Below are 14415 nucleotides of genomic sequence, written 5' to 3' on the forward strand. Positions count from 1 at the left end.
TTTCAGGTGGAAAGTATCAGCCATAAAAAGACTTTAAAAGGTTGATTTCTTTAAGAAACCCACAATTATCTCAGCAGGCTTCCACCTTCTGTCCCTGGACTGCATGAGGTGAGGTACTTGGGGAGAAGGGAAAGTAAAGATAGGTACCACACAACACACATCGATATGTTTAAAAATAATCAGCAAAGGACTTCTTCCATATCACTGGCAGAGATTACAAACAGCCTCTAGAAAAGGAGTGATATTCTCCATCCATCAAGTATATGACAATGGTAAATAATAAACACATTCCAAGATATAGGCACCCTCTAAAGAAAATCTGAAGACAAAGTCAGCCCATTGAAAAGTGCTATTCTAATGCCCTCCTAAAGTGTTAATGAGGATCATATCACAGTTTAGTAAGGAATCCTATAGGTTACATATCACAACACAGCTTGAGAGGGAACATTTAGAAAATCTGGCAGGAGAATGTCTCCCCATAACTGAAAGGCCCTTCCCACCTTTTGTCAATTTTGGTTGTGCTTCCAGATCCACCCGTAGCTCAAGTGGCCAAAAATGCCTCCCCCCCCACGTTTGGTACAAAGGTGACCATTTCTTTCTCATGCAGACCTAGCCAATTATTCACATCCTTGTCACCTGCAGACTGGATTAATGCAATGCACTGCACAAGGGGTCATATCTTGAAGATTGCTCAGGAGGTGCAGCTGATGCAGAATACAGCAGCTGTTTTATTAACTGTGCTAGCTACAGGGAGCATATTAAATCAGTATCCAGGGAGTGCTCTGGCCTCCTTTTTCGGTTTTAGCTGCAAGTCAAGGTGCTGGTACTGATTTTTAAAGCCCAACATTGTTTGGGTCCTAGGTACAAGAGACGGTGCCATACAGCAACTGACAACATCTGATCTACTCTACCTCTCTGGCTTAGTCCACAGATACATCGATATAGCTACATCTGTCAGGGGAGTGAAAACCCCCACATTTCTGACTGACATAACCCCCAGTAGAGATGCAGCCATGTCAATGGAAAAGTGCTTCCGTTGCCGTAACTAATGTTGTCTGGGGAGGTGGTGCTCCTACATGGACTGGAAAAACCCTTTCTGTCGCTGTGTGATGCATCGACACTACAGGGCTATGCCTATATAGTATCCGCCAAACAGACTTGCCTTCACCCAGAGCCCCTAGATGTGAATGTCTGGTCTAGGGGGCAGAGCTTTTTCAAAGGAAGGTATATGACTTGAATTCACTTCCTAAGTCTGCTGACCCTTCAGGATACAGGACAAGTTTTGTTCTCTCAGGCTTTTGCCCAAAGTAATGGAAGTTGAGCATATTTTTATTTACACACTAGCATGGGGTTACATTTCTTTAAATTTGAGCTGACCTGGGTCATTTGAATTTGCTATTGTTTCTTTCTAAAATAAACCACATACACCAAAACAGTACGCATTTTGAAGAAACTAAAATAAAAATGGGGACAGGTGTACTGACCTTGAAAGAGACCATTCAAATGTAGCTATTCATTAATGAACTAAATCCAAAACAAACTACTTTCTCATAAAGAAATTGGATTCTTAAATTCAATCTTTCCTACTAGATTTTAAAAGTACAAAATAAGCATTGATCATTGCCATATACTATTATCTTCCAATACTACTGATCTAGTGGTCCATTTCTCAAAGTTAGGGTAATTAATTCACCTAGACAACTGACAATTTATTAATTTACCTGGGCCCTGTATCAGCAGCAAATTTTTAAAAAAATTCCTTAATATTTTATATAAATTAATATGTTACTTTAAGTCTTCTTTAAACGAAAATAAGTTATTTCTGAGGAAAATTTGTTTGATTGCTAAAAAGTCCATTATGAAAATATTCTGAGCTCCTGTAAATTTCTGCAAAATAAAAAGCTGCCCACAAACAGATGCTAAAAAAATAATAGCAATAGAAAAGTGACCTGTTTATTCTTAAAATCCTGATTAAGTCATTAGGGAATCCAGTGTAAGTCAAACGTATTAAAATAACCCATTAAGCATAATATGAAATGCACACAAGATATATTGGCTAACATTCAAATCCTGCATTCCTTACACATTCCAAAGTCCTACTCAATTAATAGGTGTGTTGGGTATGTAAAGATAATATTCAATTAAATAATCTGTTTACTAGAACCTGAACTAAACAAAAGCCCCTACTTCTGGTCTAAAGTTTTGTATCTTCAAGCTGCTGCTTCCTTTCCCCCCCTTTTTTTTGAAAATGGCAAGCAGTAAATCTACATTAGATGAACAATTCATCTTAGGACAACTGCTCATGGCAATTATACGAATGATTTATTTTATCTTTGAGTCTCATGCAAATGAGAGAGATTACTTTTAAAAAGTTAGTCATTTAATCTATAAACTAATTTCATTTCATATTGTTGTAATATTTCTAATTTCCCTTGTTACACTCCTAAATCTTCCACAGCTGTAAACTGCTACCAATAAAACCATTTCAAAATGGTTTGCAATACCATCCTGCCCTCTTACTTCGTTTATGAATCTTGTCACACCTCAAGTACTACTTCACCAATAGAACAATTAATTCTTCTCCAAACTTTACAGTTCTTCCAATTCAGTAATAATGAGCTTTCCATATACCTGAGCACATTCTCTACTGATAAAAAAATTCCTCAGTAGAAATGATGATCAGCATTTAATTAAACTCCGATTTTTCACTTCTGCAAAAAAGCTGCCTTATTTGGACAGTTTGTGGGAACACAATCAAGAGTATTTTATGTTTAGTCGCACACAGAGGGATGTCCAATCAATAGATTAAAAAACAGCCTTTGGGACCTAGGGCAGCACAGACATTTGGGGCTAGATTTTGTTCTTAGATTGCGTATCAGAGTGAATAAGCTGTTGTGTGGTACTGGTCATTTGCATCTTAATTAGTCTGGTTGTAAATGTCCTTCACGAATCAAAATGATCATGACACTGTACTGTAGAGCACAGCAAGAAAAATGAAAAGCATTCATTTGAAAACAAATCACAGAAGAGCAAAGGAAGCACATTCATTAGCAAAAACGTCCCTGCTATGTTTTTTTGCTTCTGTAGATTTTAAATCTATTAAAAAGAAAATTCCACACGCGAAATAACAGTCTGCTTCATGCTAACGCTAAAGGGCTCATGGTAGTCAAAGAAAGTGAATGCAAAGACAATGAGATCAGGGAATAACAGTGCTTGGTTAAAAGCAAACAAACAAAAAACAGTTCAAGAAGGATTAAAAGTGAACAGGGGAGGTAGCCCAAAAACGAATCTCAAAAACTAGATTAGCAAGGGAAAGCAGCAGGCAGTGGACCCAGATGGGTGATCAATATGGAAACTGAATTCAGCTAGGATGAGAGCAGGAGGATGCAGATGAGTAGAAAGTCAGTCAAGCCTCAAAAGAGGGAAGAAAAGAAACCAGATGAACACTGGCATCATAGCAATAAAAGGAAACTGGACATGGGAGAAGTCTGATTGGTCTCAGGAGGCCTGGTGATCGGGAGCCAGCTGCCAGGGGAGAGAAGGTACTATTCTTGGCCCTCCCTACCCCTAGCAGCACTTTTAAGCATCTTGGGTGAAATTCTGGCTCCCCTAAAATCAATGTCAAAACTCTTATTGTCTTGAATGTGGACATGATTTCACCCCCGAATGCTTCGTACAGAGGCAGCTAGCTACCAGGGTGCAATTTATGATAACTAAGCCTGGTCTACACTAGGAACTTATGTCGGTATAACAAGTCGCTCCAGGTGTGTAGAAAATCCACCCCCCTGAGCAACGTAGTTATACCGACTTAACCCCTGGTGCAGACAGTACTATGTGGACGGCTGGCCTTCTCCTGTCAACATAGGTAGCATCTGCATCAAGTGCTACAGCAGCACAGCTGCGCCGATGCAGCACTGTAAACGTAGACAAGCCCTTACATCTAGAGAATTCTGGCCTTGCGTTGAAAATCAAAATTAGGTATCTAGGGACCCAAAGTGGCTTTGATGACAATATTCAGAATATTTTGGTCTCTGAACTGCAGTGGAACAGAGGACGATACAGCAGAAAAGCATCATTCCCACGTCCTGAATCTCTGAATGCTGGTATTTAATATACCCACACACTGCTGTGCACATACTCCCACCGAGAGAACAGACATTTTAAAAAGCAGAGACAAAACAGGAAAAATATTTGTGCAGGGGAAATAGTTTGGAAAGTCACATCTCTATATAAAAACATTTTGAAATGCAGTTATACACATTAGTTGCCATGTCGTACACACTACTTCCTGTAACTTTTCAAAAGGGCAGCACCTATGTCTGGATTTATTTTTTTTAAAAATTCTTTCAGACTAAAGCATTTCCTACGCATGGTCAAACTATTCAGCATTTAATTGGGACCCTGGCTCTCTTGAGACAAAGGAGACACATGTCAAGAAAGCAACACTTTGCTTTTAACCAGCAGAGAACAAGTCAGAGCAGAAAGGAATGCATACTTGATGGGTTTTCTGCTCTATAATAAAAAAAGCCAAAAAACATGCTGTCACTGCATACTTCTAGATTGTAAACATAATATACAGCAGCTAAGGTTGTGCACTAATCTTAAGGCCTGTCTTCACAGCAACAGTTAGTGCAAGTTAGTATTCGCTAGATCAGGGGCCAAAGCCAGACTGCCAGATGCTTTTGAACAGACCGTGAAATCTTTTTATTTACTTATCATCATCACTACTGTTATTGCAGTGTGAAAAATGTGTCTCTGGAGTCTGGACCTTGACTAGGAAATGTGGAACTTGACAAAAAAATAACGCCCTGCTCTTGTTAGTCCACTGGAACTAGCCTAGTGAGTGAAAAAGTGACCACACGACAAAACAATTCTAGGGTTCGTGTTCCCAGCGTGGGCAGGCAGACACGTGCTAGCTCTGCTTGTGCTAGGGTGCTAAAAGCAGCAAATATGGCTGCAGTGGCTCAGGCTAGCCACCCGCGCATGATCCCACCTTGCCATGTTCTCGCGTGGCTAGCCCAAGGTACCGCGACCACACTGCTGTTTTTAGGCCACTTCCTCAAGCAGAATAGTGCATGTACGTTTACTGGCGCTGGGAAGCATCCTGCCAGGCACTTAAATTCACCCATGGTAGTATTTAGATTTCTAGTATTAGTATACAAGCACTTACTAAATATTGACACATTTTATAAGTGCTTGTATACAAATGCTAGAAGTCTACATACTAAGATGGGTGAATTTGAGTGCCTCCTATCAAATGAAGATATTGGTCTAAAAAGTTTCACAGAACCTTAGTGGAACAATGATAATCAACGGGACATAGTAATGTCAGGGTACAAAATATATAGCAATGACAGAGTAGTTGTGCTGGTGAGGGAGTGGCACTATGGGAAAGAAAGCACAAAGTCAAATATACTAAATATCTTAAATGAATCAAACGGTACCATAGAATCTCTATGGATAGCAATTCCATTCTTGAATAGTAAGAGCAGAGCACTAAGAATGTACTACCGATCACCTGACCAGGATGGTGTCTGTGAAATGCTCACAGAGATTAGAGAGGCTACAAAAATAAAAAACAATAATAATACGGGATCAAAATATCCCCAAGTTGACTGGGAACATGTCACCTCAGGACAGGAGGCAGAGATAAAATTTCTAGATACCATTAATAACGGCTTTTTGGAGCAGTGAGTCCTGGAACCCACAAGGGGAGAGGTAACTTTTGATTTAGCGCAGGATCTGGTGCAAGAGGTGAATATAGCTGAACTGCTCAGTAATAGAAACCATAATTTAATCAAATTTAACATTCCTGGGGGTGGGATACCAAAGAAGTCCACCACAGTAGCATTTGTTAAGGAAACGTTAGCACATGTGACTCCATTTTGGTTTGGGGCCCACCATTGTTTAAATGCCAGCACATCATACACCAGGAGGAGTGATCCTTAGATACTGAATCCCTGTAAAAATCCTCCTCCTTGTCTCCAGCCTGCCTTGACTCCCAGTATCTGTTTTTTGTCAGTCTCTAACTCCCTGTCTCTTGGCCTTGATGTGAGGCCTCCCATCCTGATAATAAAGGTTACTGATGCATGGCTTTAGGACCATGCTGTGTAATTAACATACTGGTATAGCACGAAGAATGCACCAAGCAGGGATAGGTGGTAGATAAGACAAGGGTTTGTTTATTGGCTAAGGTTTCCAATGCACGAGGGCAACATGCTTTGCTAAAAAGTATATAACCTTTGTATAATCTGTATTCAGGGTCCCCTCCTGGCTAGCAGGGGGGGTACCACACTCAAGCGTAATAAACTTAGTGTCTTTTGGGAACTCTGCAGTTGTGGACTTTATTTCTGTGCCTCAGCCTAGATTCGAACTGTGCGTGTCCTACCAGGTGTAATTCGCAGCATTGGTGTGCGTGTCCTACCAGGTGTAATTCGTAACACATTCAACTTCAAAAAAGGGGAACTACACAAAAATGAGGAAGCTAGTGAAACAGAAAGGAACAGTTACAAAAGTGAAATGCCTGCTAGCCGCATGGAAACTTTAAAAACACCGTAACAGAGGCTCAAATTAAATGTATACCCACAATAAAAAAAGTAGAGAGAGGACCAAAAAAACCCAACAACAAAAAATGCCACCAAGGCTGAACAACAGAATAAAAAGAGGCAGTTAGAGTCAAAAAGATATCCTTTACAAATTGTAAGTAACATCTTAGTGAGGTAAACAGAAAGAAGCATAAACTCTGACAAGTCAAGTGTAACAGCATAAATAGGCAGCCCAAAGAAGAATTTGAAGAGCAACTAGCAAAAGACACAAAAATTCACAAAAAAAGTTTTTTTACATACATCTGAAGCAGGAAGCCTGCCAACCAATCAATGAAGCCTCTGGACGACAGAGATGCTAAAGGAGCACTCAAGGAAGACAAGGCCATTGCAGGGAAGCTAAATGAATTCTTGGTATTGGTCTTCACTGATATAGAGGATGTGAAGGAAACTCCCACACCTGAGCCATTCTTTTTAGGTGACAAATCTGAGGCTCTGTCCCAGAATGAGTTGTCAACAGTGGAGGTTTTGGAACAAATTGATACATTAAACAGTAATAAGTCACCAGAACCACATGGTATTCGCCCAAGAACTATGAAGGAACTCAAATACGAAACTGCAGAACTACAAAGTGCAGTACATAACCTATCACTTAAATCAGCCTCTGTACCAGATGACTGGAGGACAGCTAATGTGATGCCAATTTTTAAAACACGCTCCAGAGGGGATCCTGGCAATTACAGGCCAGTATACCTAATTTCAGTATCATGCCAACAGTTTGAAACTACAGTAAAGAACAGAATTATCAGACACAGATGAACACAATATGTTGGGGAAGAGTCAACATGACTTTTGTAAAGGGAAATCATGCCTCATCAATCTATTAAAATTCTTTGGGGGTGGAGTGTCAACAAACATGAGGACAAGGATGATCCAGCGGATACAGTGTACTTGGACCTTCAGAAAGCCTTTGACAAGGTCCCTCACACCAAAGGTTCTTAAGCAAAGTAATCTGTCATGGGATAAGAGGAAAAGTCCTCTCCTGGATAAGTAACTTGTTAAAAGTTAGGAAACAAAGGGTAGGAATAAATGGTCAGTTTTCACAATGGAGCGAGGTAAATAGCGAGGTCCCCCCAAGGATGTGTACTGGGACCAGTACTGTTCAACATATTCATAAATGTTCTGGAAAAGGGAGTAAACAGTGAGGTGGCAATGTTTGCAGCCAATACAAATTTACTCAAGACAGTTAAATCCAAAGCTGACCGTGAAGAGTTACAAAAGGGATCTCACAAAACTGGGTGACTGGGCAACAAAATGGCCGACAAAATTCAGTGTTTATAAATGCAAAGTGATGCACATTGGAAAACATAATCCCAACTATGCATACAAAATGATGGGGTCTACATTAGCCATTACCACTCAAGAAAGATCTTGGAGTCATTGTGGATAATTCTCTGAAAACATCCACTCAATGTGCAGTGGCAGTCAAAAAAGCAAACAGAACGTTGGCAATCAGTAAAAAAGGGACAGATAAAACAGTAGATATCAAAATGCCACTATATAAACCCATACTGCTCCCATATCTTAAATAGTGTGCAGTTCTGGTCACCCCAACTCAAAAAAGATATATTAGAATTGGAAAAGGTACAGAGAAGGACAACAAAAATGATTGATTAGGAGCATGGAACAGTTTCCGCATGAGGAGAGATTAAAAGGACTGGGACTGTTCAGCCTGGAAAAGAGATGACTAAGGGGAAATATGACAGAGGTCTGTACAATCATGAAAAGGATGGAGAAAATGAATAAGGACGTGTTATTTGTCCCTTCACATAACACAAGAACAAGGAGTCACCCAATGAAATTAATAGGCAGCAGGTTTAAAACAAATGAAAGGAAGGTCTTCTTCACACAACACAGAGTCAACCAGTGTAACTCGTCAGGGGATGTTGTGAGGGCCAAAACTATAACTGAATTCAAAAAAAGAATTAGATACATTCCTGGAGGACAGGTGCATCAGCGGCTATTAGCCAAGACAGTCAGGGAGGTAACCCCATGCTCTGGGTATCCCTAAGCCTCTGACTGCCAGATGCTGGGACTAGATGACAGAGGATGGATCACTAGATAGTTGCTCTGTTCTGTTCGTTCCCTATAGAGCATCTGGCACCGGCCACTGTTGGAAGACAAGATATTGGGCTAGATGGACCACTAGTCTGACCCAGTATGGCCATTCTTATATTCTTATGCTGTGTAGACATACCCACAGCGTTTGTATTAGCAGCTGATGAATTGTAACTCAAGTTACTGCATCCGCAGTGCACTGTAAACTTCAGTGTCAGCAGCACTTCCGCTTCAACCCATACCCCCTTATGAGCCAGGTAACTCGAGCTTGAAGCATCACTTAACTTGAGCTACAGACTTTTATGTGTGGACGGGAATCAGGTTATGGGAAAATCTTGTATGGGTCAGGCTAACAATGCAGTGAAGACAAGCCCTTATGCACCATGATTCCTTAGTAGAAAAAGCATTCCAGGCTAAAAATGATCTTAATAAAAGCACTGCTACTCAATTTTTCTCCCCCAAAAGTAACAGCAGTGGCTGAAAATCTAGTCTCAAGATATGTACAAACATGAGTAAAATTAAAGATGAATAAAAATATTCTGATCTGGATAAGGGAAAACATACAGAAAATAACTATTATTTATGCAAAGTGACATCCACAAGAATCCGCTTTGTAACACAAGCTGTCTTTCTGATGAAAGGCTGTTTTACCTCCACACCCACTTCCTTGTAAGCTATGGCAGCAGCTCTCAACCAGGGGGTCCAGGGCCCCCACAGGGGGCCATAAGCAGATTTCAGGGGGTCCACCAAATACACCAGAGAGCAGGGCCAGGGTTATACTTGCTAGGGCCCAGGGCGGAAAGCCAAAGCCCAAGCCCTGCCACCTGGGGCTAAAGCCAAAGTCTAAGCAATGTAGTTTTGCGGGCCCCAGCCCATGGTGTGGGGCTGTGGGCAACTGCCCTGCTTGCTACCTCTTAATGCTAGCCCTGGCTTTTAATCTACTGGATACGCAGAAGAACAGTTGCTGTGGGACAGGCGGGCTGTGGAATTTTTATAGCATGTTGTGGGACCCTGAGAAAGAAAAAGTTTGAGAACCCCTGAGCTATGTAATATCGGCCTTTACTTTAACAGTACATCTGTTTAATACTTAGGATCCAGGAATTTGGTCATAAGGATTATGTAATGTCTGCAGGCTGTAAATCGCTTTTCATTCTAACTAGAATCTCAATATATTCTTGAGAGCAAATGTATTCAACATTCAGGAAATTTATTTCACTATGGAATGTGGTGTTCTGCAGAATCTGAGCACTAATTAATTTTTATAGTCAGCAGCAGTCTAATAATCCCCTCTGCTGCTTTAATTATTTTCTACACAAATTAAATACAGAAAACCATTCTTAACGAAGTCTGTCCTTGTAAGAAGAAAGACTGCATGAAGCTGGTTTAAGCAGCACGATCTCCATTGGTAAGATTTATTTTTCAAAGAGCTATCAAGATTTTTATTGCTTAGTTAAAATTGGCTAGGTGTTATTCCAGGGTTCTGAATGGAAAGCTCCAGTCTGAAATAACTCCAGTGTTCAAGAAGTTAATGTACTGATCAAATTCCAACATAGTTATTTTGAAACTATCTACCATATCTCATCTGCACAGAAACCAAGACGCACACTGTTGTGTTTTGAACACAAAGAATACACTAAGCACCGAAGTCCCAAAGTAACGCCCAGTGCAGTTATCCACAACTGTGCAGTTATTTCACAATAACTTGCAGTTTTTTACATCATCTCATACCCTCCAGAAAGTCACAAGTGCTCAATGAATGTGAAGCTTTGAAGCCCACTGGTACAAACTCTTCCTTTTAATTAAGAACGTGAACTTTTATGATGAAACTTGAGCAATTTGCCTTCTCCTTAGGAAATGCAAGTTTAAAACACAAGCATGTGACAGAGTACACCACCTGTGTGGGGCCTCAAGGGGACAGTAGGATGGTCAGGTCAGAAAACCCTGAAGCTCCACAATGAGGAGGCAAGCGTTAATCAGCAGATCTAGGAAGCAGCTGAAGCCATTCAGCCTTCCCAGACTACCTCTAAGGAAGAGGTCTGTTCCTACAAATGGATGAGCAACCCAGTGTGACCAGATGAGAGGGAAGGTTTGCCCCAACGAAGGAAACACAGTTGGCCTGATTGCAAGTCCCCTGGTGGATTTGCGATCATTTCCAGCTTCGCTACAGGATTGGCATTACTTTATTGTACACAGTTCTGATGAAGAAAGAGCAGCAATTCACTAACAGCCTTGTTTCATTTTGTTGGAAGCTTCCAAAGAACTATGGCTGTAGCCAAACTAGTTGAAAACTTTACTTTGCCTTTGAAGAGGGGGAGGAAGCACTCTCAGAAAGGCAGGAAAGTACCCACTGGTTGCCCAGCTTTCCGAGTCCAAAGCGGGACGCCAGAGAGAAAGGTGTGCTGGAGCCTCCCCTCAAGGCTCTCCCTTTCAAAGAACAACAACAAATCGAAACACTGTTTAAAATAACTTTGATAATGCTTTCTTGCGTGCTTCCCCTCTTTATTTGGCTTTTAGGATTCAGCTGGGACTAAGGCTAGGGCTACTCTAGAGAGCTTTCAGCAGCGCAGCTGCACCAATGCAGCTGTGCTGCTGTAAGATCTCTAGTGTAGCCACTTTAAGCTGACGGGAGAGAGCTCTCCCGTCAATTTAATTAATCCACCCCAATGAGCGGCAGCAGCTGTCAGTGAGAGAAGCTCTCCTGCCAACAAAGCGCTGTCCACACCGGTGCTTAGGTTGGTGTAACTTATGTTGCTCAGGGAGGTGGCTTATTCACACCCCTGAGCGATGTAAATTATCCCGACTTCAGTGGCAGCATAGGCATAGCCTTAGTCTCAGTGTCTGGCAGTACTATCACTATGCAAAAGGTGCAACCTTTTCCCCACAAAATGTACATGTATTAACTTTCATGTAGTAGGACTCTAGATAAAAATCGAAGTAAAGAATGTTAACAGGCATTCCTTTAAGATACTAAGTAGATACAAATTAGAGGATTGGCACAAAAGAAATCTGATGAGGTTCAACAAGGACAAGTGCAGAGTTCTGCACTCAGGATGGAAGAATCCCATGCACTGCTACAGACTAGGGACCGAATGGCTCGGCAGCAGTTCTGCAGAAAAGGACCTAGGGGTTACAGTGGACGAGAAGCTGGATATGAGTCAACAGTGTGCCCTTGTTGCCAAGAAAGCTAACAGCATTTTGGATTGTATAAGTAGGAGCATTGCCAGCAGATCGTGGGATGTGACCATTCCCCTCTATTTGGCACTGGTGAAGCCCCATCTTACTGTGTCCAGTTTTGGGCCCCACACTACAAGAAGGATGTGGAAAAATTGGAAAGAGTCTGGCGGAGGGCAACAAAAATGATTAGGGGGTTGGAGCCTATGACTTATGAGGAGAGGCTGAGGGAACTGGGATTGTTTAGCCTGCAGAAGAGAAGAATGAGGGGGGATTTGATAGCTACTTTCAACTACCTGAAAGGGGGTTCTAAAGAGGATGGATCTAGGCTGTTCTCAGTGGTAGCAAGTGACAGAACAAGGACTAATGGTCTCTAGTTGCAGTCAGGGAGCCAAGGGAACAGGCTTCAGTGTGCACATGTGGGTGTGTGTGCGTGCGTGCATGTGTGCCCACGCGTTGCCCCCCCAAATATAGCAGTCAAACTATGCCTATGTTTCTGCTTTCTCTTCCTCACAATCTTTTCTGGGTGCTGGGTGAAGACATTTTTGTCTTTGTCTCCACACTAAAGCAGCTGCCTTACGTTGACCTAATGCTGTAGTGTACACCAGGCCTTAGACTATAGTAACTAGCATATCACACCAATTTCCTTTTAGGATTAGCCAAGGCCTTGATCCTCTACTGAGATCAGTGCAGGCGGACCCTTTTGCCCACATGGAATTCACTGCAGGTTCTGGGTCATTGTTCTTTGAAAGGATTCCTTTATGACTAGATTTGAAGTTTCAAAGGTTAAGATGCATGGAAAAAAATCTGATTTTTTTTTTCTATGAATTTAATTCAAGTAGAGACGATGTCTCCTCAGCCACTCGTAATGAAACACGGATGAAGTCTAAGGAGCTGATCCTTCAAGGCAGGGTGCACATGTACAGCGTGCCATAGCAGTCAAAGGGGCTCCACCTGTATGGATTACTTCCAGCATCAGGACTCAAGCATTTCAGCCCCAGTAATAAAAGGCTGAGAAAGCAGGTTAAAAACACAGGACCGAATTAAAACAGTGGCGGGCACTTCTCTATGTCGGTCACTCAAACAGTGCAAGTCTGGAGAACTCTGGAGTGCACACCAACCTAAGCTGGAGTACAGGCGGGCACAGGACTGGGCCGCAGGTGGGCAGTGCAGGCACACTGCGGGCGCAGTGCTGGGGCACAGGCGGGCACTGCTGTGGCACAGGGGGGCACTGTGCTGGGGTGCAGCACTGAGGCACAGGCAGGCACCGCTGGGGCGCAGGGCTAGGGTGCAGGCAGGCGGGGCTGGGGCGCAGGCGGGCACTGTGCTGGGGGGAAGGGCTGGGGCGCAGGCAGGCACTGCTGTGGCACGGGGGGCACTGTGCTGGGGCGCAGCGCTGGGGCACAGGCGGGCAGGGCTGGGGCGCAGGGCGCAGGGTTGGGGAGCAGACAGGCAGAAGAACAGGGCTGGGGCACAGGCGGGCAGGACTAGGGGGGCAAGCGGACAGGGCGGCAGGCGGGCAGGAGAACAGAGTTGGGGCGCAGGGCTGGGGGGCAGGGCTGGGGCGCAGATGGGAAGGAGAACAGAGCTGGAGCGCAGGGGGGCACTAAGGCGGGCGGGCAGGCGGGCAAGGCTGGGGCACAGAGCTGGGGCACTAGGGCAGAGGAACAGGCAGGCAGGGCAACAGGCTGGCACTAGGGCGGGGGCACCGGGCAGGGGGGCACCAGGACAGGCAGGGCGGGGGCACCAGGGCGGGCGAAGCGCACCCAGCCGCGGTCCCGTCCACGGCGGGCCCGTTGCACCCCCCGCCAAGCGGCCCCGCGCGAGAGCAGGATCCGGGCAGGGTCCGCCCCGCAGCCGCTGGGGACAGGCCGCCGCCGGCCGCGCTCAGCCCGGGCCACCCACAGCCCGCAGGGCAGCGCCGCGCCGGGGCAGCCCCCAGGCGGGCCCGGTCCCGGTCCCCGAGCCCCGCACCCACACCGGCTCCGCGCTCGGGCGGCCTGTGCGGGCGACGCCGGGCCGGGAGCCGCTGCCACCCCGCCAGGGCGCGGCCCGAGGGGCCTCACCTCTCCACACAGCTCTCAGGCCCCCGGAGCCACACAGCCAGCTCGCCGCCATCTCCCGCCCGGCTCGGCCGCCGTACGCAGTGGCCCACCCAGGGCCTGACAGGAGAGGCACCTCGGCGGGGGGGAAGCGGATGTGCGTCGCAGCGAACTGTGCCCGCGACCGGGGAAAGACAAACGGGTTAAACAACGGCCCGCCTCCTCCCCTGACAGTGCCCGCACGAGGGCTACAGGCAGCGGGCCGGACAGCCCTCCTTGGGGCCTTGCATCAGGACCCCACCAGCCCCGCACAGAGGATGGTTAACCTGCTTCCACGTGACCCCCCGCAGCCGCCGGCTCAATCACGTGACCCCCACAGGTTGCCGAAGGAAGACGGCGCGGGCGGGGGCTCGCTCCACCCCGCCCCCGGCCTCTCATTGGGGGAGGGGATTGTGGGGCAGGCTCAGTCCCCGCCCCCGGGCTCTCATTGGGGGCGGGGCTGCGCTCTGGGCCCCTGGCTCTGTGGGGCCCTGGGATCCTGC

At 45.0% G+C, this 14415-nt stretch overlaps 1 protein-coding gene across 2 annotated transcripts in view; it reads right to left on the bottom strand.

The window, feature by feature from the left end:
• Positions 1-14112, bottom strand: part of MRPS5 (mitochondrial ribosomal protein S5) — a 93090-nt gene extending 78978 nt beyond the window's left edge. Inside the window, exon 1 of one of the 2 annotated variants that reach the window (XM_074949873.1) lies at positions 13898-14112. In XM_074949873.1, the coding sequence (XP_074805974.1) occupies positions 13898-13949 (52 nt within the window). In that variant the 5' untranslated portion in view covers positions 13950-14112. The remainder of the gene's footprint in view (positions 1-13897) is intronic. The other variant, XM_074949872.1, reaches the window with a different exon arrangement.
• Positions 14113-14415: the final 303 nt, after the last annotated feature.

This window comes from Natator depressus, chromosome 3 (assembly GCF_965152275.1).
Source record: "Natator depressus isolate rNatDep1 chromosome 3, rNatDep2.hap1, whole genome shotgun sequence".
NCBI classification, from domain to species: domain Eukaryota; kingdom Metazoa; phylum Chordata; order Testudines; family Cheloniidae; genus Natator; species Natator depressus.